The sequence below is a fragment of the Delphinapterus leucas genome, chromosome 9 (genome assembly GCF_059928025.1).
Source record: "Delphinapterus leucas isolate spDelLeu-1000000601 "Yukka" chromosome 9, BTC_Dleu_Yukka2, whole genome shotgun sequence".
NCBI lineage: Eukaryota > Metazoa > Chordata > Mammalia > Artiodactyla > Monodontidae > Delphinapterus > Delphinapterus leucas.
The window spans coordinates 93,259,769-93,284,059 of record NC_143137.1 but is presented as its reverse complement, the minus strand read 5'-3'; the positions used below and the strand labels follow the sequence as shown (position 1 = coordinate 93,284,059).

At 35.7% G+C, this 24,291-nt stretch overlaps 1 protein-coding gene across 4 annotated transcripts in view; it reads right to left on the bottom strand.

The window, feature by feature from the left end:
* The window catches only part of SUGCT (succinyl-CoA:glutarate-CoA transferase), a 793,918-nt gene that overhangs the window by 465,875 nt on the left and 303,752 nt on the right, over nucleotides 1–24,291 (bottom strand). For all 4 annotated transcript variants that reach the window (XM_089917071.1, XM_089917070.1, XM_022593044.2 and 1 more), the window contains one exon: nucleotides 21,341–21,443. In XM_089917071.1, coding sequence (XP_089773197.1) covers nucleotides 21,341–21,443 — 103 coding nt within the window. The remainder of the gene's footprint in view (nucleotides 1–21,340; nucleotides 21,444–24,291) is intronic.

Sequence of the window (24,291 nt, the reverse complement as noted above, 5' to 3'; positions counted from 1 at the left end):
TGAAAGAAAATATTTGCAAGTCATATATTTGATTAAGAACTTGTATCCAGAAGATGTAAAGAACTCTTTGAACTCAATAATAATAGACAAATAGCCCAATTTTTAAACAGGCAAAATATGTGAATGGACATTTATCCAAAGTAGACATACAAATGGCCAATAATCACTTTAGAATATTTTTAACATCGTTTTCCTTAGTGAGATGCAAATCAAAACTACAATGAGATACCACTTCATACCCAGTAATGTGGCTGTAAAAAGAAGGAAGGAAGGAACAAAAGAATGAAGGAAGGAAGGAGGGAGGGAGGGGGGAGGGAGGAAAAGAAGGAAGGAAATAAATAAGGAAAGATAGATAATAAGTGTTGGCAAGAATGTGGAGAAATTGGAACCTTCACACATTGCTTGTGGGATTGTAAAAGAGGGCAGCCACTTTGGAAAAAAATTTAGCAGTTCCTCAAAAAGCTAAACATAAGAGTTACCATATGATCCAGCAATTCCACTACTTGGTATATACCCAATGATATAAAGCCTTATGTCTTCACAAAGCTTATATATGAATTTACAATAAAAGCAATATTCAAATGTGGATATAACCCAAATGCCCATCAACTGACGAACGGATAAGTAAAATGTGGTATACCTATACAATGGAATACTATTCAGCCATATAAAGCAATGAAGTACTGACACATACTACAACATGGAAGAACCTTGTAAACATTATGCTAAGTAAAATAAACCACTCAAATAAGGACACACGTTGAATGATTCCATTTATATGAAATGTACAGAAAGGCAAATCCATAGACACAGAAAGTATATTAGTGGTTACCAGGGGCTGGGGGAAGGAAAAATGGGGAGTGAATGCTAATGTGTTTTCTACTAGGGGTTACGAAAATGTCCTGAAATTAGACCCTGGTGATGGTTGCACAATTCTGTGAATGGGCTAAAAAACATGGATTTATACTTTAAAAGGGTAATTTTACAGTATGTGAACAATATTTCAATAAAACTGTCATTTTTTTAAAAGTCACATACTGTATGGTTCCATTTATATAACATTCTTGAAAGGACAAAATTATAGTGATGGAAGACAAATTAGGAATGAGGCAGTTGTGGTAGCATAACGGAGATCTTTATGGTTATGGAAGAGTTTGGTGTCTTGACTGTGTTCATGGTTACATAAATCTACGTACTTGTGTATTAAAATGGCATAGAACTGTATACATACACTGTACTAAAGTCAGACTCCTGGTTTTGTTATTATACTATAATTATGTAAGATGCAATCATTGGGAGAAACTAAGTGAGGAGTCCACAGGACCTCTCTGTACCATCTTTGCAACTCCCTGTGAAGCTAACTACTTCAAAATAAAAAGTGGAAAAAAAATTCTGAACTCCAGTGATCTTCAAATCTCATCTTTATCAACAATAGCCTAATTATTAACTTAGCTCCCCATGAGTTCCTTAACACCCAAAAATTATACCCTGGGAAGTAGATATAACATATTAAAGGCTTTGAAGCAAATACATTTCTCATAGCAAAGAAATAACTTGGTCTTCCTGTTTATTAATTAGTCTTATATTTGCTTAGTCAACCAAGTATTGCTATTCTTTCCCTCCATTGTTTAGCACACTAATTTGCACACAGTTGGCACTCATGAAATATTTGATCATGAATGAATTCTGAATCTTCAGGTCTCAGACAACAAACTGAGCTCCATTTCAATGCTGTAAAGCCTAGTCTAAAGGTAACATCAACATTGTTTAGGGAATCTTCCTTTTTCCATATTTAAAGGCTTCATTTTTTAGAGTAGTTTTAGGTTTACAGTAAAATTGAGAGGCAAACAGAGTTCCCAGGTACCCCAACTCCCACACATGCATAGTCTCCCCCATTACCAACATCTGCCACCAGAGCCCCACTGCTGCAACTGAAGAACTGACAATGACGCATCGTCATCATAACCATCTAAGGCATCTTCTTTTCCAAGTCCAAGTTTCTCAGACTCTGAAAAAATATAGTCCTTATTTAATTGTGCTTCTAATATAGTTTGTATATACTTCTCTGAGCCTCTATACCTTGCAGCCACCACTATCTGTGTGAGAATTTTCTAATTTAAATAAACCCTAGACGCATTCATAAACTTTTACGGGATAAGAGTTAACTTTTTCAATGACATGATGGCACTGTGTGCCTTGGGTCAGACGATCCCAGAGTACAGAATGGCATCACGCTTAGCCTGTGTCTGCCCCTGCACACGGGTGTCCCCACGCAGTCAGGTCCTGGCTTCCGCCTGTTTTAGTGACAATCTGAGGATAAGTAAAATGGAGCTCCATGGGACTAGGAACTGAATCTTATCTTGGGGAAAGCTCTTTAAAACAGATTTCACAATCCAAGATGGCTAGGAGTAGAGCTTAGAATGGGATATGTCAGTCCTGTTGCAGTTCAATAAATACCATTCCCCAACATGCCCGCACACATCTATATATTAACGTAGCTGACTTCCTGTAACCTGGGGCGTACTTCTTCCCAGTGCTCATTCACTGGTCATATATAGTTTGATTAATACCCGAATTAGAGGTGATGAGAGGTTCAGTCCCAGATTTATGGCTGACAAGGTATAAAACAAAGAATGAATAGCTATAATGATTAAGTTCCCATTAACTCTGATAATGTATTTTTTTTGGTAGGCTGTGTCAAATATGGCTTGGACCTTAGAACTTCTATTTTCTATACTGAATCTCTACTCTGGGACTAATAGACACAACATATGTCATATATAGGTGTACACAGGCATACCTACATCCTATATTCTCCTGGGCTTCATAGCTACCCAGTATCACCAGAATACACTGCTGCTGGTATGAGTACATCTGCTGCACTTCCAGGAGCTGGCATCATACTACATGTTCTGACAAACAGTTTGGATACAGATCAAACTCTTCAGCATGGCATAAAGTATTCCATAAAACGGCTCTTGGGTTCTCCATTTTCACCTCCTACCATATCTCATCCACACTCTACGCTCCAGCCATAACACACCACCTGCCCTTCTCACATTTCCCCAGGCATTTTTCACGTATCCCATTCCCTTGCTTGGTTGCTGCTTCTGCCTGAAATACCTTCCCTTCCACTATGGCATTTTCCAGAAAACATCTAATCATCTTAAAAAACTAATCAATAAAAATTGCCTTCATTTTAAACACTTTATGTGCACTATCTTCTCTCATTGAAATATTTTTTAAAAAGATGAGGTCAAAATCATTAAAACATCTATTTTATAGAGGAGGAAACTGAGGCATATGAGGGTTGAGTAATGCCCAAAGTCATCTAGTGAGTAAGTGGCAGAGCCCAAATAAAAGTCAGGTCTGCTTATCTAACAATATAAACTGCATACACCTTTTTTTCAGTTTGGTAGGAGCTTTCTAACTTATCCTTTGCCCATTTTTGTCATGTTTCTAAATTAAATTCATAATTTATTTGTGTAAAAAAAAAAGTCAGGTCTGTCACAACTAGAAAGACCATGTTCATAACCATGACACTCTCCCCTCTCCAAAGCATTCTACATTTCTACATTTCCTTGGGGAATCTTCTAAAACTCCAGATATCCTTAACTCCATACTGACTTGTGTTATCAGAATCCCTGATGCTAGAGCTCCAGGAACTAGATTTTGGAAAAGTTCCCCAGGTGACTCTAATGCACATCCTGTTTGAGAATCACTGCCTGATGATATAAAAGGGCTTACAACAACTATTGACACTTAGTGTACCACTAAGAAACTGGATAGCTTCTGAAACCAATTGTGAAAATTTAACCATTTTTCATAAAAGTTAAAAGAGACATATCTATTTTGCAAAAATGAGAATCTGTAGAGAAGTATTTCCAAGAGTAACTGCATTCTGGTAACATTTTAATTACATTTTATAAACTAGCAAAAATCTGTTTTCTAAAGAAAAATGAATTTAAATTATCTTTCATTTAAATTCTTGACAAGGGATCAACTACAGTTGTGTGAAAAAGATCTGAACATTTGATTGCGTGTGTTGCTGTCTTAGTGGTCCTCAGGCATCAGAAATAAAATCTCAACTATGATGCAGAAATATCAATAATAGTTCAGGCTTCATAACTACTCAGAGTCTCACATCCCTGAACAGCAAAGAGAGAATTATTATAATCAGTCAATTTGAAATGTGAGAAAAACAAGTGCAATGGCATATAAGAGCCCTCTGATATTTTGATAAGCATTGTTTTTAAATGATGGACACCTGAGAAGCAATAAAACTTTAAATTTTATTTTGCATGTTCTATAGAGGACTCCCCTTTGACACTTCACACTTTCATTTTTTTAATGCAAGGCTCTTTACCTTTGTATTTATACAATGTGAGGTATTTGAAATAAAATTTCTGTGTTCTTTTTTTTACTTTTTATTTTGAAATAATTTTAGGTGGACAGAAAAGTTGCGAAGCACGGTTCTCAAATACTCATCACCGATCTTCTGCTATTAACATATAAGATGTTGATAGCAGATGTTTGGTTATCAAAAGCAAAAAATTAAAATTGAAACAATATCACTAACTAATCTCGAGACTTGGAATTTTGACAAGTGTCACACTAATGCCCTTTTCTCTGGACCAGGATACAATCTAGTATCCCACATTGCAAATAATTGTCATATTTTTTTTAGCATTCTCCAATCTAGGACAGTTCCTCAGTCTTTGTCTTGCATAACCTTGACACTTTTGAAGAGCACTTGTCAGGCATTTTATAGAATTTCTCAATTTGAGTTGGTCAGATATTGTCCCACAATTAAATTTGGGGCAAGAAAGCGATGCTATGCATCATAAGGAAAGATTCATGATGTTGTCAGAGCTTATTACTGGTGCTACTAACTTGAATCACTTGGTTAAGCTGATGTCAGTAAGAGTTCCCCACGGTGAAGTTCCTAGTTTTTCTTTATAACTGAGAAGATAAAGAGGTACACTGAGATTATACAAATATCCTCTTGTCCACCATAGTTTTAGTACCCTTCAACAGTTCTTTGTTGCAATAATTATTACTGTGATGTTTACCTAAAGATAATTTCATATTTCCCTGATTCTTTTATGTTTATTAGTTGAAACTCTACAATCTAAAGAGTTCTTTGCATTCTTCCACATTTACTGACTGATTCAATTATTTATTTATATCAGTATGGAGTCATGGATATTTATTTTATTCTGTGGATTACAGTCCATTACTATAATTATCTTATATTTGTTTTGTTATTCAAATTGTCCTGCGTTGGCTACTGGGGCCTCTCTGAACTTGGCTCGTTTGTATTAATGCCTTTGCCACACGTTCCCATCATTTTGTGGGCACTTCCTTACTTCCTAGCACCACAGGAGGTCCCAGCTTTGTATTATATTTGCCGTGAAAATTGGTGAATGATTTAGTACTGCTCAGAAACAAGAAAACAGACTCTTTCTTAAAAAAATTTTTGCCCCGTCTCCCTGACCATTGCAGGCTCTGATACCTTACTCCTCTTTCTGAGAATTCTGTTTTCCTTCAGACTCCAAAACACTGCATTTGCCAGAGAATGCTGAGTAAGTGCTAGGTAACTGTCAGATGACCAACATAGAAAATTGACATTTAAGGAAAATAGTTTAAGGACAACCTAACCACTCATTCCCATAGGTCAAAAGACGTTCTTTCTTTACTGTAGCAGGAAACACTTTACTTTAACAAAAAACTAAACAAAATCCCAATATATGAAGAATTCAAAAGCAATAATGTATTAATCTAAATATATTCATATAAATGTTCAAAACTATAACATCTGCTTACCCGACAATCAGTATAAAAGTTGGAGTCCACTGTAGTTCCAGTTATTTATTAACCTCTTCATTCAATTTATTTCTATATTTTCTTTTGATTAGACATTTCCTAAAAATTCTAATTTGCATGAAAAAGTAGTTGCAAAGTACATGAACTTTTTGAGTTACTTTAACTTAACAACTGTGTTAGGATTCTCTTCAAGAAAAATGATCTAGAAACTTTTTTTTAAATATTAAGAAATGTTTGCTTTAAAGTTGAAATGTTCAGGTTCCAGGTACTATGAAGCAATAAGTATACTCTACATTGTCTCCCACTGAATGCAGCTATAAAACCTGGACAGAATAAATGAAGCAGCTTTTTAAGGACTCAAAAGTCAACAGCAGCAGACAGAGAGGGGAAGAACAGAATTCAAACACTACCATATAAGTGGAAAGTTTATCAGTTTTTTTTTTACTGTTGTATCCCCAGGTCTGAACCCAATCACATAGGAAACAAACTGAGCACTGGGACGCTGCTATAGACAAATGTTTGTGCACCCCTGGCCAAATTCATACATTGAAACCTAGTCCTCCAGTGGGATAGTATTTGGAGATGGAGTCCTGGGGAGGTGATTAGTTCAAGAGAATGGAGCCCTCAAGAATGGGATTAACATCCTTATAAAAGAGAACTCAGAGAGCTCCCTCACCCCTTCCACCATGAGAGGATCAAGTGAAAAAAATGGCCGCCTATGAACCAAGAAGTGGGTTCAGATAGTGAATATGCCAGTGCCTTGATCTTGGGTTTCCCAGCTTCCAGAAATGTGACAAATAAATTTCTGTTGTTTATTAGTAACCCTGTCAATGGTATTTTTGTTATAGCAGCCAGAATGAAAATAGGTGCAGACAAAGAAAGCTCCAGGAGAAGCCTCCAGTTCTGGCTCAAGGAATAGGAAAGGGAATGCATAACACTCAAAGAGAGCATGGAAATCTCCTGGTTTTTGCTTTCTTTTATCCATTTCCCTACCCCAGCTCTCAGGCAGTACTGAGGTGAGAGTGGTAGCAGCAGCTTTGACTAGAAGAGGCAATGGGAACCAGCAAAAGCCAAAATCCAAAGAAAGGGGAACGTCCCTTTAAGTTTGATGGAACAGCAGTTTCAAAAAAGTGGAGTTAAATCCATTGTTCTTTTCCTATCTCTGTCCGGCTGCCACCTGGTCCCAAAGACAGGAGCAGTTATGGAAGTGCACAGGAGAACAGGATAACTAAAGCCATAGCATTCTGGCCAGAAGACCAAAAAGAGGCACCCCAGGAAACTGGAAATTACCAAGGAGGTCATGAGAAAGAGGCTTGGGAATATAACTGCATAAGGCTGTTTATGAATTTCTGGGCATACGCACATACTGAATTCAACAAACCACACTTTGAGAACTGAACTAACAGATACAACACCACCCAGATCTCAGGCTGGCTATTAGGTGGTGAATACACATCACAGATTTGGATAGCTCTACAGAAGTTTGGAAAACTGAAGTGACATTAGAACCATGGCCCACAGAAAGCTAATCAGAACATGCAGCCTGAGCCCAATCACCTTGAAACCGCCAAGTGTGATATTCTGACTCAACGGCTTATGCCTGCCCAGGAGTGATCACTAGGTAAAAGATAAAAACAAGTGGAACCAATCTGAGCTGGGACATCAGAAGCTGTGAACTGCAGATAAAAAAGACTTCACAGAATTAGCACAGCCAAATCACTGTTGTTTGACCTAGTAAGCAACAAACAAAACAACCTCTGGGGTAGGGGGATCTAAAATGTCCAGATATCAACCAAAAATTATGACACATGCAAAGGAACAGTAAACTGTGTCCAATACACAGAAAGAAAGAGCTGGCAATAGAAACTGCCTTTAAAGAGGCCCAGATGGTGGACGTAGCAGAAAAAAACTTCAAAGCAGCTATTATATACATGATTGAAGAACAAAAGGAAACCATGCTTAAAGAATTAAAGGAAGATATGAAGACAATGCCTCATCAAAGAGATAATATCAATAAAGAGATAGAAATATTCAAATTATTAAAAGGAATCAAATGGATATTCTGGAGTTGAAAAGTACAATAACTGAAATGAAAAATTCACTTGAGGGGCTCAACCATATATTTGAATTATCAGAAGAAAGAATCAGCAAACTCAAACTCAGAGGTAGACTAATAGAAATTATTCAGTCTGAATTTCAGAAAGAAAAAATAATTAAGAAAACGAAACAAAGTTTCAGAGAAATGTGAGACACCATTAAGTGCACCAACATACACATAATTGGGGTACCAGAAGAAGAAACAGATGAATCAAAGAAATAAAACTTTACAAATTTTATGAAAAACATTAATTTACCATCCAAGAAGCTCAATGAACTCTAAGTAGGATAAATGTAAAGAGATCAACACACACCCAGACACATCATACTCAAAATGCTCAAAGACAAAGAGAAAATCCTGAAAAGAGCAAAAGAAAAATTACATCACATAAAGGGAACCCAATAAGATTAACATATAACATCTCATTAGACACCATGGGAATTAGAAGGCAGTGAAGCAACATACTCAAAATGCTGAAAGTAAAAACTATCAAACAAGAATATTGTATCCAGCAAAACTATCTTTCACAAATGAAGGCAAACTAAAGATAATCCCAGATAAACAGAAGCTGAGAGAATTTGTTGGCAGCAGACTTACATTACACTGAACACCAAAGAAAATTCTTTAGGATGAAAGTAAATGACCCATACAGCACTACAAATCCACACACTAACGCACATAAAGCATACCAGTTAGATAATCATGTAGGCATTTACAAACAACAGTGCAATTGCATATTTCTTCTCCTTTCTTCTCTTGACTTATTCAAAATGCTACTGCAATAAACAACATGTATAAAAGTGTACTTTTGAACGCATAACATACAGAAATGTAATCTATTTGACAATAAAGAGCACGAGGGAGGTGAATAAGAGCAAAAAACATGTGTTGGAGTAAGGAAAGGACATCAAATCCAACTTAAATCTAGAACTCAGATCAATGAGAAGAAATTAAGAGGGCAAAATAGCATACATAAGATTAATATTAAAAATTCTATAAATATAAATTAGCTCTCATTTCTTTCATCAGCTTCCTTGAAAGACTTAATATTACATAACATTTATAGAGTAACAATTATAACTGTATTGCTGAGTTTATAATATACATACATATCTATAGGAGTTATATAGGAGTAAAGTTTCCATATTTCACTGTAACTAAGTTGGTATAAAACTGAAGTCAAACCTGATAAGTTAAGATATACATTATAGGCCTAGAGAAACTAATAAAAAAAATCACCAAAAATCACTAAAAGAATTTAAATGTTACATTAGAAAATACCCACTTAATGCAAATGAAAGCAATGAAAAGGAAATAGAAAAATAAAAACATGAAACAGAGAGCAAATGTTGGCTGGAAATCCTATCAATAATAAAAGTGAGTGTGAACGGCTTAAACAATTCAATCAGGGTCTTTGAGAAAATAAACAAAACTGATAAACCATTAGCCAGACTCATTAAGAAAAAAAGGGAAAAGACTCAAATCAATAGAATTAGAAGTGAAAAAGGAGAAGTAACAACTAACACTACAGAAATACAAAGGATCATGAGAGATTACAACAAGTAACTATATGCCAATAAAATGGACAACCTGGAAGAAATGGACAAATTCTTAGAAAAGCACAACCTTCTGAGACTGAACCAGGAAGAAATAGAAAATATAAACAGACCAATCACAAGCACTGAAATTGAAACTGTGATTAAAAATCTTCCAACAAACAAAAACCCAGGACCAGATGGCTTCACAGGTGAATTCTATCAAACATTTAGAGAAGAGCTAACATCTATCCTTCTCAAACTCTTCCAAAATATAGCAGAGGGAGGACCACTCCCAAACTCATTCTACGAGGCCATCATCACCCTGATACCAAAACCAGACAAAGATGTCACCAAAAAAGAAACCAACAGGCCAATATCACTGATGAAAATAGATGCAAAAATACTCAACAAAACACTAGCAAACAGAATCCAACAGCACATTAAATGGATCATACACCATCATCAAGTGGGGTTTACCCCAGGAATGCAAGCGGATTCTTCAATATATGCAAATCAATCAATGTGACACACCATATTACAAATTGAAGGAGAAAAACCATATGATCATCTCAATAGATGCAGAGAAAGCTTTCAACAAAATTCACACCCATTTATGATAAAAAAAACCTCCAGAAAGAAGGCATAGAGGGAACTTACCTCAACATAATAAAGGCCATATATGACAAACACACAGCCAACATCATTCTCAATGGTGAAAAACTGAAATCATTTCGACTAAGATCATGAACAAGACAAGGTTGCCCATTCTCACCACTCTTATTCAACATAGTTTTGGAAGTTTCAGCCACAGCAATCAGAGAAGAAAAATAAATAAAAGGAATCTAAATCAGAAAAGAAGAAGTAAAACTGTCACTGTTTGCAGATGACATGACACTATACATAGAGAATCCTAAAGATGCTACCAGAAAACTACTAGAGCTAATCAATGAATTTGGTAAAGTAGCAGGATCCAAAATTAATGCACAGAAATCTCTTGCATTCCTATACACTAATGATGAAAAATCTAAAGAGAAATTAAGGAAACACTTCCATTTACCATTACAACAAAAAGAATAAAGTATCTAGGAATAAACCTACCTAAGGAGACAAAGACCTGTATGCAGAAAACTATAAGACATGGATGAAAGAAATTAAAGATGATACAAACAGATGGAGAGATATACCATGTTCTTGGATTGGAAGAAACAACATTGTGAAAATGACTATACTGCCCAAAGCAATCTACAGATTCAATGCAATCCCTATCAAACTACCAATGGCATTTTTCACAGAACTAGAACAAAACATTTCACAACTTGTATGGAAACACAAAGACCCCGAATAGCCAAAGCAATCTTGAGAAAGAAAAACGGAGCTGGAGGAATCAGGCTCCCTGACTTCAGACTATACTACAAACCTACAGCAATCAACAAAGTATGGTACTGGCACAAAAACAGAAAGGTAGATCAATGGAACAGGATAGAAAGCCCAGAGATAAACCCACGCATATATGGTCACCTTATCTTTGATAAAGGAGGCAAGAATACACAATGGAGAAAAGACAGCCTCTTCAGTAAGTGGTGCTGGGAAATCTGGACAGCTATATTTAAAAGAATGAAATTAGAACTCTCCCTAACACCATACACAAAAATACACTCAAAATGGATTAAAGACCTAAATGTAAGGCCAGACACTATCAAACTCTTAGAGGAAAACATAGGCAGAACACTCTATGACATAAATCACAGCAAGATCCTTTTTGACCCATCTCCTAGAGAAATGGAAATAAAAACAAAAATAAACAAATGGGATCTAATGAAACTTCAAAGCTTTTGCACAGCAAAGGAAACCGTAAACAAGACCAAAACAAGACCTCAGAATGGGAGAAAATATTTGCAAACGGAGCAACTGACAAAGGATTAATCTCCAAAATATTCAAGCAGCTCAAGATAAAAAAAACAAACAACCCAATTCAAAAATGGGCAGAATACCTAAATAGACATTTCTCCAAAGAAGATATACAGCTTGCCAACAAACACATAAAAGAATCGTCAATGTCATTAATTATTAGAGAAATGCAAATCAAAACTACAATGAGGTTATCACCTCACACCAGTCAGAATGGCCATTATCAAAATGTCTACAAACAGTAAGTGCAGGAGACGGTGTGGAAAAAAGGGTACCCTCTTGCACTCTTGGTGGGAATGTGAATTGATACAGCCACTATGGAGAGCAGCATAGAGGTTCCTTAAAAAACTAAAAACAGAGGTACCATATGACTTAGCAATTCCACTACTGGGCATATACCCTGAGAAAACCATAATTCAAGAAGAGTCACGTACCACAATGTTCACTGCAGCTCTACTTACAGTAGCCAAGACATGGAAGCAACCTAAGTGCCCATCGACAGATGAATGGATAAAGAAGATGTGGCACATATATACAATGGAATATTACTCAGCCATAAACAGAAATGAAATTGAGTTATTTGTAGTGAGGTGGATGGACCTAGAGTCTGTCATACAGAGTGAAGTAAGTCAGAAAGAGAAAAACAAATACCGTATGCTAACACATACATATGGAATCTAAAAAAAAAAAAAAAAGTGGTTCTGAGAAACCTAGGGGTATGACAGGAATAAATACATAGACGTAGAGAATGGACTTGAGGACATGGGGAGGGTGAAGGGTAAGCTGGGACGAAGTGAGAGAGTGGCATGGACATATATACACTACCAAATGTAAAACAGGTAGCTAGTGGGAAGCAGCCGCATAGCACAGGGAGATCAGCTCGGTGCTTTGTGTCCACCTAGAGGGGTGGGATAGGCAGGGTCGCAGGGAGACGTAAGAGGGAGGGGATATCGTGATATACGTATACGTATAGCTGATTCACCCTTTTTTTTTTTTTTGCGGTACAAGGGCCTCTCACTGTCGTGGCCTCTTTCGTTGCGGAGCACAGGCTCCGGACGCGCAGGCTCAGCGGCCGTGGCTCACGGGCCTAGCCGCTCCACGGCATGTGGGATCTTCCCAGACCGCGGCACGAACACATGTCCCCCGCATCAGCAGGCGGACTCTCAACCACTGTGCCACCAGGAAAGCCCTGATTCACTCTTTTATACTAACACACCATTGGAAAGCAATTATACTCCAATAAAGATGTGAAAAAAAATAAAATTCAATCAAAAAGCAGATATTTGCAAATTGGATTTTAAAAAAGCAGGACCCAACTATATACTATCTATGTGAGAGATACTTTAGATTCAAACATGCAAACAGGCTGAAAATAAAAGGATGGAAAAAGATGTACAATGCAAACCACAACCATAAAAGAGAGTGGGTGGTTATATTAAAAAATATATATATATATAAATATCAGAAATATCGAAAATAGATATTAAAAGAAAACATGTTATAGAAGTAAAGAGAGAGACATGATGATAAAAGGGACAATCCATCAGGAAGATATAACCATGATAAGCATATATGCACATAACAACAGAGCCCAAAAATACATGAAGCAAAAACTGACTGAAAGGTTAGACAGACAATGCAACAGTATGAGGTGGAGAAGTCAACACCCAACTTTCCATAATGGATATAATGACTAGGCAGAAGATCAGCAAGGAAATACAAGAGTTAAACAATGGTATAAACAAGACCTAATAGACATCTACAGAATACTTCAACAAAATATACATTCTTCTTAAGAACACATGGAACATTCTGCAGATCGATTCTATGATAGGGCATAACATAAGCCTCCATAAATTTGAAGAACTTGAAATCACACAAAGTATGTTTTTCAAACACAGTGAATACAATTAGAAATCAAACTTAGAAAGTTTGAGAAATTCACACAAATATGAAAATTAATCAAGACACTCTTAATCAAACTTCTGAAATTAACCTTTCTTTAAGAGCCAATGGATTTTGAACAAGAGTGCCAAGAAAATTCAATGGGAAAAGAATAATCTTTTTAACAAACGATGCTGGAACAATGAGATAAATTCATACACACACACACACACACACACACACACACACGCACTCAAAATGGATCATAGACCTGAATATAAGACTTAAAAATTGTAAAACTCTTATAAGAAAATATAGATGTAAATATTCATGTCCTTAGGTTAGTCAGTGGTTTCTTAGTACAACACCTAAAGCACACTGACAAAAATAAAAGAGATAAATTGTAAATTCAGGGTGCATTTTTAACTGCTGAGTTCTCAAAAAACATAGAACTCCATTCCAAGCTCCCTTTAGGTGACAAATACACCATTTAGTATCTATTCCTCCTTCATTATTAATCATTTTAGAAAAGTTCTTAAAATATCAATAGTGCTCAGTCCTTGTCGATCATTGTTCATGTTCAGTACTACCAATAGTACAACTAGAATGTTTCTAATGTACGTAAATAACTACAATAAATGATACTTAAAAGTATCTTTATGCGCAAAGGGAGTCAAAAAGTACAAACTTCCAGCTATAAAATAAATAAGTCATGGAGATGTAATGTACAGCATGGGGACTATAGTTAATAAGCTATATATTTGAAAGTTGCTGAGAAAGTAGATCTTAAAAGCTCTCATCATAAGAAAAAAAAATTTTAACTATGGATGGTGATGGATTTTAAATTGATTTATTGTGGTGATCATTTCATGCTATATACAAATATCTAATCATTACGTTGTACACTTGAAACTAATATAATGTTATATGCCAATTACACCTCAATAAAAAAGTATTTTCATTTGAATACATATGTGAAATCATAGCATTCCGTATTGGCATCTGTTTTAACTATTTAAAAATAACAAAAATTCATTTTAAATTTCCACTTAAGAAACTATTTAAGCTATGGGAATATTTAAACCCATTATTTTCCTGATTACAAAGTAACATACGATTGTTTTCAAGAGAATAGTTTTACAAAATTGAGATCATACAATATACACAATTTTGTATGCTGCATTTTTATTTTTATAAATGAACACTTTCCATGTCATTCCTCAAAACCATGAGATAAAGGCAATATATTGTTCCACTGTATTGATAAACTTCAAATTATTTAATGTATACTTCTATTAAAAATGGGCAAAGGACTTGAATAGACATTTTTCCAAAGTAGACACACAAATGGCCAACAGGTACATGAAAAAGTACACATCACTAATCATCAGACAAATGCAAATCAAAACCACAGTGAGATATCACTTCACACCTGTTAGGATGTCTATCATGAAAAAGACAAGAGAGAACAAATGCTAACATGGATGTGGAGAAAAGGGAACCCTGTGCTCTGTTGATGGGAAGGTACATTTGTACAGCCACTATGGAAAACAGTATGGAAGCTCCTCACTGTGATTTTTATTGGCACTTTCCTGAGATTACTCTTTCTTGGTTCCTATTTTTTACTCATCAAAATAATAAATTATGTCTTTGACTTGAAAGTTCAAGGCTCGGTAAAAGTCAATGCTTATACTATGAATCTCTACTCTGAAATAGGAGATAAGTGGAGTCTGATGAATAAACTGTGAGAAAGAGGAGAGACAGAGAAAATAACTTTTGCCAAAAATAAAAATAAAAAAGTCTTCAGACTTTCTCAGATCACAAATATCTTCAAAATTACTGAATAGAATTGAAACCCTCCATTAAATTCCGCTTAATCATTGAGAAGGAATTTATTAGTAATATGATAAGCTAATTACAAAGAGTATTTAAAAGGCTAAAGAGTTCTTTGGTAAATTTCATGATTAAGACATTTTGCAAGTCTTTGTCAGATTTTAAGCTTTTGTTAATTAATTAAATAGGAGAATCTCATGATGCTTTATACCTATCATTTCTTGCTACTAAAAATACCCAGAGCATTTTTGTGTTACTCTTCTGTGACACTGGACACTTTCTACCTTAAACTGGACTGTACAACCTTCCTGAATGCTTAATAGTTTCATCTTTGTCCTATTGCTTCACTGTTTTCCTTCATCCCTCCCCTGGCCAGATACCTAACACAAGACCACACAGGACTTCCCTGGTGGCACAGTAGTTAAGAATCCACCTACCAATGCAGGGGACAGGGTTCGATCCCTGGTCCGGGAAGATCCCACATGCCGTGGAGCAACTAAGCCCGTGCACCACAACTACTGACCCTGCGCTCTAGAGCCCACGTGCCACAACTACTGAGCCCACGTGCTGCAACTACTGAAGCCCGCGGGCCTAGAGCCCGTGCTCCGCAACAAGAGAAGCCACCGCAGTGCGAAGCCCGCACACCGCAAAGAAGAGTAGCCCCCACTCGCCGCAACTAGAGAAAGCCCGTGTGCAGCCACAAGACCCACCGCAGCCAAAAATAAAAAAAATTAAAAGACCATACATATATAGCAGGCCAGAAATTACTATTTGCTGAACAAATAACTGAGTGACTGACTGAATGAAAAAGTGACTACAGTCTCCTCTGCCCTGAACCATGCCTTTCATGAAAATAACAAAAAGAGAGACTTTTCTTTAACATAAATTCTATTACCTTTTTTCCATCAATGTCAATCAGGTAATGTCCAAGGCATTCCAGTTAGATATCTAAATATGTAAGTGTGATAGCTTAAAAAAACCCGATGCATCCAAATTTCCTAGGTATACATAAAGAATGAACATAAAATGCCAGTAATGTAATACTAAGACCTTAACTTTTATTTGACATTTCAATAGGTTTCCTCTTACATGATAACGCATGAGGGTTTTTTGTATTACGATTCTTTTCAACACAACAAAATAAAATTGGATATCACTGTCTTATATTTTAATATAAAATTGAATCCTTAAACTTTCAATTTTTATTTCATTTGATCACTTACGTATGAAACAGATTATTTTTTCCAAAACTGAAAATATTATACCCAGGTATCACAGAACAAAATGTCTGAATTTGTTGACTATCTGAAATGTGTCATATATACTCAGAGATATACATAAATTTTATTTTTGTATCTCTTTTGTCTACTAGGAATTATTTCCAGACATACTGTTTTACCTCAGATCTTCATCAACTGTTTTCCAGTTACAGGGAGCACTGTATGTATGTATTCCGCAGCAGTATTAGAAACAAGGATATAATTTTGCTTGATTTGTATAACCCTCCCAGGGCTATGCAACTGCATTTCAATAAATATTAACTAATGTCATTCAAAAGGCAATCTTTAAAATGCATCAGTAGTGCATGTGTGTATGTATGTGTGTGCATGTGTGCACAAGTGTGTCTGCATGTATAAGGTAGAAAGGACTTGAAAAATAGCTCTGTATTTTGGGGAGCTTCTGACACTCACTATATGAATCCTAAAGGCTTTTTTCCCCCAGATGCTCAGATATTTTGCCAAAATGTGCTAAAACAAAGTCACTTGGAGAATATGAGCTAGCCTAGAGATTAATAAAGCCTCCAACTTCACAGGCTTCCACAAATAATGATATGAAAACAACAGATAATTTTAAGCTATCAAATATTTCAAGACTTCACTCTGTTTCTATGACATATTTATCCCATACGAAAGACTGGCTACAGGAGTTATAATGGCCTTCTGGGACAGGAAGAATAAGGTTTCTGTAGAAAATGTTAAATTAATCTTGATGGTGATGCAAAGTTAAGGAAGGGTTGTTAAGGGCTGGCTTGCTGCCACAGGGTGGGGTTTTATTTTGGTATCCTTTTAGAGTCTGCAGGTGTTTGGCACCAGTTAAAATCAGGGCCAGCTGTGATATTTCAGTTCTGATATTTCCCTCCCAATAGTTCTCAGAAGTGATGCTTCAGGGTGATGTCTTACACCTGATGGATTCAACTTGTGTGGTATAAATGTGAAGACTCTGTTAAATAACACCAGTTTTCCTTTGCCCTCTCTTCCCCACCCACAGGTCATGGCATCAAGGAGAAAGAAGAACATTCATCAGAGGTTCAGTCATTCATATACACATATATTTTTTAACTGAGCATTTCATTCAAAAATGGTGATACACTAGAACCGCCAAATTTACGGTCTTGAGCAAAATAGAAAAAGCAGGATAACACATTCTCTTTTGATTCTCATGGTAGATAATGATGCTTTTAAACCCTCTCAGTGGTGAGATCCATACCTATTTTTGCAGGAATTTGAATAGTTTCTATTAAAAGCTGCATTTTCTTTTAAGTCTGTTTGGGCTGGAAAACCTCAAACCACAATGTATTTCATGCACATGTTCCCAAGGGTATGTTAAATAGGACCATACTGAGGTCATCTAGTAAGTTTTTTAAACTTTTTAAGAATTCCTTTAATGTACTACACAATCTTGGCCTGATTAAAAGAAGATATTTTAAGAAAGCACTTGGAAACATGACTATTAAAATCTACATGCAGATAATCTATATTATACTTCTACAATGCACAGAGTTTTCCACAGATAATTTATCATTGAGGGATAAAAAACAATAAAACTACCACTAAAAGGGTTTTGGATCAAAATTTCTCAGAGATAGCAGTAAATACAGACCAAAATCTCCTGTAGTATTGCTGATTGACTTAACAGTGGATGCCTGCAGGATCATTTTAACTGTGCAAAGGTCTGTAGCATATAATCAGAGGATAAAAGGTAGACACCCTTGCATCTATCCAAGAAAAAAAAGAATCATTTGTTGTTTCAGTTGAGTCAAAAAGGCAAGTTTTCTCAAAACATGAGACTATGAGGAAATTATTTTGGTTAGGAACAGTTTCGACCATCAAGCAAATTTTGTTGTCTACCACGTTCAAACCACAGATGAAACATAAATGGTCCACTTGATAAGTAGACCCACAGAAAATTATCTCCTGCTCTTTGATGCTTCTAATCTTTTTTCTTCTTTCTTTTTTTGGTTAGACATACCCCTTTCCACTTCATCAAAGTCTCACTTCCTGCGCCATGTTCCAGGCCTTGTACTTCACCCAAATCAATTTTCAGTTGAACTAGCAGCTGTGCTGGCACAGCGCACATGGAGAGCTGGGCCACGGGCGCCAGCGGTGCGGTCCCACATCTGAACAGAAGTGGCCGGTTCCATGTACCCAGGGCCAAGAAACTCCACAGCTCGTCAGGGGAAAAACAAGGGAGGACACCTTGAACGGAAATCAGACTTTTACGGAAAACAAAAAGATTTTCAGTAATCAGAAAAATTACTGAAGGGCTGAGAACTTCTTGGCACAAAGTCTGCAGACGGATTTTCTTAAAAGGATATTAGTTAGACCTTGATTTTAAGCTAATGATCCCCATCCCTGCAGCTACACTGGATTTGCCTCTATCCACTAAATAATAAGTAAAAGAAAGTGTTTTTTAATAAAAATATAACCATAAAGGGCACCATAACCAGAGCTATTACCATTTACTAAACTTTTACCATCTAGCAATCCCTACTATGTGCCTTTGATAAACACTGTCACATTTAACACTTACAATATAGAGAAAAGATTCTATTTCATCACTTTACTATTGAGGAAACCAAAGCCTAGAAAACATAAAACTGCCCAACACTTCTGACTCCGTGGTCTTACTACTGTATTTATTTTATACAAATTTTTTTTAACTCCCTGATTTTTTCAGCTTCTACATTCCTTTCAAAATACATAATGATAGGGAATTCCTTCTAAAAGAGCCAAACACTTCCAGGCATAGGGGAAAGATGGTGCCCTTACGTCTTGTGCCAAACAGTCCTACGTACAATTGCCATAGTCATCTTTGCTTATTTTTTACTTTTTTCACTTTTTATTTTATATTGGAGTACAGTTGATTACCAATGTTGTGTTACTTTCAGGTGTACAACAAAGTGATTCAGTTATACATACACATGTATCTATTCCTTTTCAAATTCTTTTCCTGATTAGGTTGTTACAGAATATTGAGCAGAGTTCCCTGTGCCATACAGTAGGTCCTTGTACTAATATTACACTGCTCTCTAGTCTTTCTAAAAGTCCAGATAATTTTATACACACATTTTGGTGTTTAAATTCCAAAGAAGAATGAAATGGTATATAAGAGACCAGCTCTACGCTATTGTCAATAACTATCACTGTATGATTAAGAATTTTTGATATTAGAATTGTAACAATTAGAATCTACTTTTTGGTGGATAAGAAGGCAGTTTTCAAAGACTTTTGGGGTAGTAGGAAAAGTTGGTATCCTGACTTAGAATATCACTGTTCTCCATTTGAAAAATTGTTTAAGAACTAAAATAAGCCATAGACCAATAATAGAAACTTCCTGCAGGTCCAAAAGAGTTGAGATACAAAAATTAAAGTAATTAAAGTGAGCTACAAGGGAAAATTGGGAATGAAAATCCTAATTACCCAACATTCAATCCGTACCAGCCCATAAAGTGAACAATTTTAAGGATGGGACCTTGGATCCTTGTTTATCAAAGCCTAAAAAATAAGTAACACTTGAATATATCTAATAATTTTTAAAATAACATTTTTTCCTTTGGTGCCTTTATTCCTGATGAAACACAGATGGAGCCAACAGAAGTGCTGATGGAAAAACCCTCAGGAATTCTCTCTAGAGAAATGTGCCCTCAAACTGAGTTAAACAGGAAGTCCTACACACCTTGGTTCTACTTTTAAGCAGGAAAATAATGGTGAAACCCACCCATTCCCCTACAACAGCTTAAAGCCAAAGCTTGAAGTGAGAAAACTGGCCCTCTGGTCTACATTCAGGGTGCACAAACTGCTACCTCATCACAAGGAATCACCAGCATTAATCACTGATGTAGTGGGGACCCTTTCACAAAGACTCAGTCCATATCAAGTGGGCAACCCTTTTCTCCAATTCTTATTGACCGTTCTTTCATTAGGAACAAAGTGTTGCCATACTCACAATCTTGGCAGAAAAAAATAGCACAGAGCAGAATTCCTGCATTCATTCACCTTTTTTTCTCCAGTAAATATTATAATCATTGAACTGAACACAGTTCAATTATCCTTTAAACAGATATTCATGTAACATGAAGGTACCAAAGTTAGAATTAGGTCAGTTTGCTCCCTTAAAAAAGTATATTCCATTTTCAACAATTCATTTCAAAGAAAAATCTACCACTATAAAAAATGAAAAGAATAAAGAGAAAAACTATAATTTTGAAATGACAGAAGCTGACAGACACATGAATAATCACGGCGAAAGTTTCATAGAAAAAGGCAGTTCCTCTACATTGTGGGATTAATATGTGAATCTGAGAAATGGTAAATTGCTTGCAGTGATACTGATTAAAGTAATAAAATCAAAACTTATTATTTTGACATTATCTAAAAAAAATCATTTGAACAATGTTATAGAAGAAATATTTTTTCAGATGATCCTTATTTCTGTACCCCAAGAAGGAGTCTGTAAGCAATGTATAGCACAAATCTCTATTCAAGTACATTTATTCTCCACGAGTAATGCACATTAATCAAAGCATATAGAAAGCCTTGCATCAGCAGAACTAATGATGACTTGCTTTGTACATTTTAAGACAGCCATACGATGAGAGGGGGACTACAGCTGTGAAGGTCCTCCCATTTCTTTCTGCAGAGAATGATCTCTGCGTGCCTGACTCCAACCTTTCAATTGTCTATATTTCTATTTTTCAGCAAAAACACATGCCCTGACCTTGGATACTTTATGGCTGCTGAAGAAATATTTTCGATCAGATACATATAAAAGTATGATTGTAGGCTGCCAGTGCTAAATTCTGATTATTTTTATTTCAGACCCACACCTTAACGTAAGAGTAAAAAATCAGGTGATGTGACTTAAGCTCAAGATCAATGGCTAATGTACACTTATATGAATCAGTCTGGATAGAAAAGAGAGGCAAATTCTTGTGGTTTTAACCGAAACATACTAAAAACTTCAAAAAACAAACCTGGGGTTCTGCAAACACATTCTTCATGTTGTTAATTGGGCCATACGGGACTCCACTGCCTTCGAAGAGGTGTAACCACTTGCTGGTCATTTCTTCTTCAAACCTAGGAAGAGACCAAAAAAGGATGCACTTTTATACTCTAAAGAATGTACACAACGTGTTTTCTCCTGCGGCCCTCTTTGAAAGCAACTGATAATGACAAAAACATGTTTCTTTAACTTTCCTTGTGCCTAGTTTTGAGAGAATGTTGCCAATATGAAACAACTTGAGTTGCCCTGTAAGTTATAAGAATAGCCACTCCCATCCCCTTGTTTGCAAATCCACCATTAGAGTTGAAATTCCTCCTATTTCTGACCCTATGAACTTTTTGACAGAGAGACCCTTGGAGAAGAGAGATTATGTAGAAAATGGTATTAACTGAGCTTCAAATGTGGTATTGAGCACTTGATGAATTTAATGATGATAATATAATGTTACTGAAGTTTTGAGCATAACGTCATTGTGCAGTGTTTTTTAGGTCTCAGGCAATAGTACATGAGGTTAAGATAGACACAGATATGCTAAATTATTCCTCAAAACAAAAAATAAACTAATGAATTGGTTTTAAAAGAAAGCTGTATGTTTTACCTCCATTACTCTTAAAGCACACCAGAATTAACAGCCACAACCACTGGCCTAAAAAAAAACCTTAATTACTTATTTACTTGCACTGTGGTTTACCAATTAGAACAAATGGAGACATGTAAAGACTAATACCTCAATTTAGCCAACAACCCTCAAATTCATCCAAGTCCTTTACCTCTGTTTTATTTTTACTATAATTTAAAATTGGACTTCACAGACACAAAAGCTTATTTGATTTCCTTTCTTTTCTCTATTAGGTCTTAAGGAAAGGAGACCTAATTCATTAATGAGATTTACTGTTTTTTAGTCCTCTGTTAAGACAGTGAGCACAGAAACAAAATCTTGGATCCTCAAAGACAAATAAACACTCATAGTTTGTAATATATGAAGAATTTGACAACTGTTAATTGTTAAAATAGCAAACTATTTTTAGTTAAGTAATAATCTAGGTTAAAAGAAATTTTTAAAAAGCATTAGCTATAGTAAATTATTGGCAGCAAGTAAAATGCTTCACGAATATGGGAGGGCTAGTGGAAGTGTAGTAGAAATAGTTAATATTCATGGGCTTCTATTCAGCTCTCTCAGACGTAGCTAAAATTAATTTCAGATTAGCAGATTCTATGGGAATTATGTCAGAGAAATGCACCTTTTCCACTATTTAAAAAAAAGATTAAAAAGTGTCAATACTTTGAGAACACTTCTCTAATTGCCATCTAATAGATAAAAAGAAAAGAGAAGTTTGAATTAACATACTCTAAAAGACAGACTACTATATGAACAACTATGTTCAATCATATAAATTTTTTACACAAGAATCTGATAAAAATTTTTAATGAAGGTAGTATACATTTCACTAGGAATATAATTAATCCTATTCACACATCCACTTATTCTACAACCACCTAAGGAGCGTCTACTCTACACCAGGCATTGATTTTTGTCTTTAAAAATAATGCCTTCCCCCTTTTCTTTCCATTATGATAAAGATTTTTCATTATACACATTAATTATGGCCCAGTAACGTTAACTATCCCTATTTAGTACGCAGTAAAAGACTTCACTTCTAAATACTGAAAAATATTCTTTCATGGGAACGCCACAATGCAAGATTATATGTTTTGAATTAGTCAATTCTTCGCATCCACATTTTCTTTTCAATGACTATTAAAGTCATCTCCTGGCGGAGACTTGCTAAGATATATATAGATATATATCACCAGAATGATATATGTTGAAAGAATAAAAGAGGTACTTTGAACCTGGAGCCTTTTAAATCAGGGTGTTAATTATTTAAGTTTTCATAAACAGAGTGTTATAATGGTTACTCTGATGAATTTTCAAGACATAAATTTATCACCACTGGACTCACCCAAGTGGCCTGAAAGATCTGCACAGAAAATGCATGTCAATATCTCAACAAACCCATAGCTGCAGGCTTGCCAACAGAAAACTCAGGGGAATAGTTGAAGTTTTAGTATTTATATAAGCTTTTCACCACTGGGCAAAAGGGAGGGATTTATTTCATGTTATGGAAAACAACGGATGCACTTTGGATATGAGACTGGGGAGAGAGGCAGCGTCTGGAGCTGCAGTTGTGACCACTGTTTGTGTATTTGAGTGGGTGTGGGCGTGGAAGTGTTCACAAATGCCTTAAACTCAATCAGTCAGAGACGAACATCACTGCATTCCGTTACTCCCAGAGGACACATCCATCATTTTCTTCTGAAAATCTATCTCTTGATCTAAATCTGATGTAGAATCCTTTCCTTTATGCAAGAAAATCTGTAAGTGCTTGTTTTTATGAACCACAAAAATTCTGCTAAAAAAAAAAATGGAAAGAGCTGATTTAACTCACTCAGGGCAACACAATCCTGAAGATAAGACAAGAAGGGTGTCCCTGGATCCAGTGTAGTAAGTCTCGAAGCTAGGGCCTCCTCTGGGAAGTTCCTTGGAGATTCATAAAACAATTCAGACTTAATTGTAAACTTACTAAATCAACCCATATATTTAATTCTAGATTTTTGTTGAATTCACTTGATGCCGAATGGTTATTATTAATCAGATTACATCATTTAGGCAGATGAAACACTGCTGCTTAAAGATAGACTTGAGTTTCAATTTCTTAACATGAAAATTTAACTTAGAAAACGAACCAAAAATTCTTCTCTTTTGAGAATGGATTAAAGTTGCAGCCAAATCCAAGGCCAGAGAGCAACTAATAAGAGATCCATGCCATGAAGGTGGGAGTTGAAAATAATTATAACATTAATGATTAATAAATGCTGGTCATTAATTGTTTGATCTATATTTTGTAGATTTTATCCTCA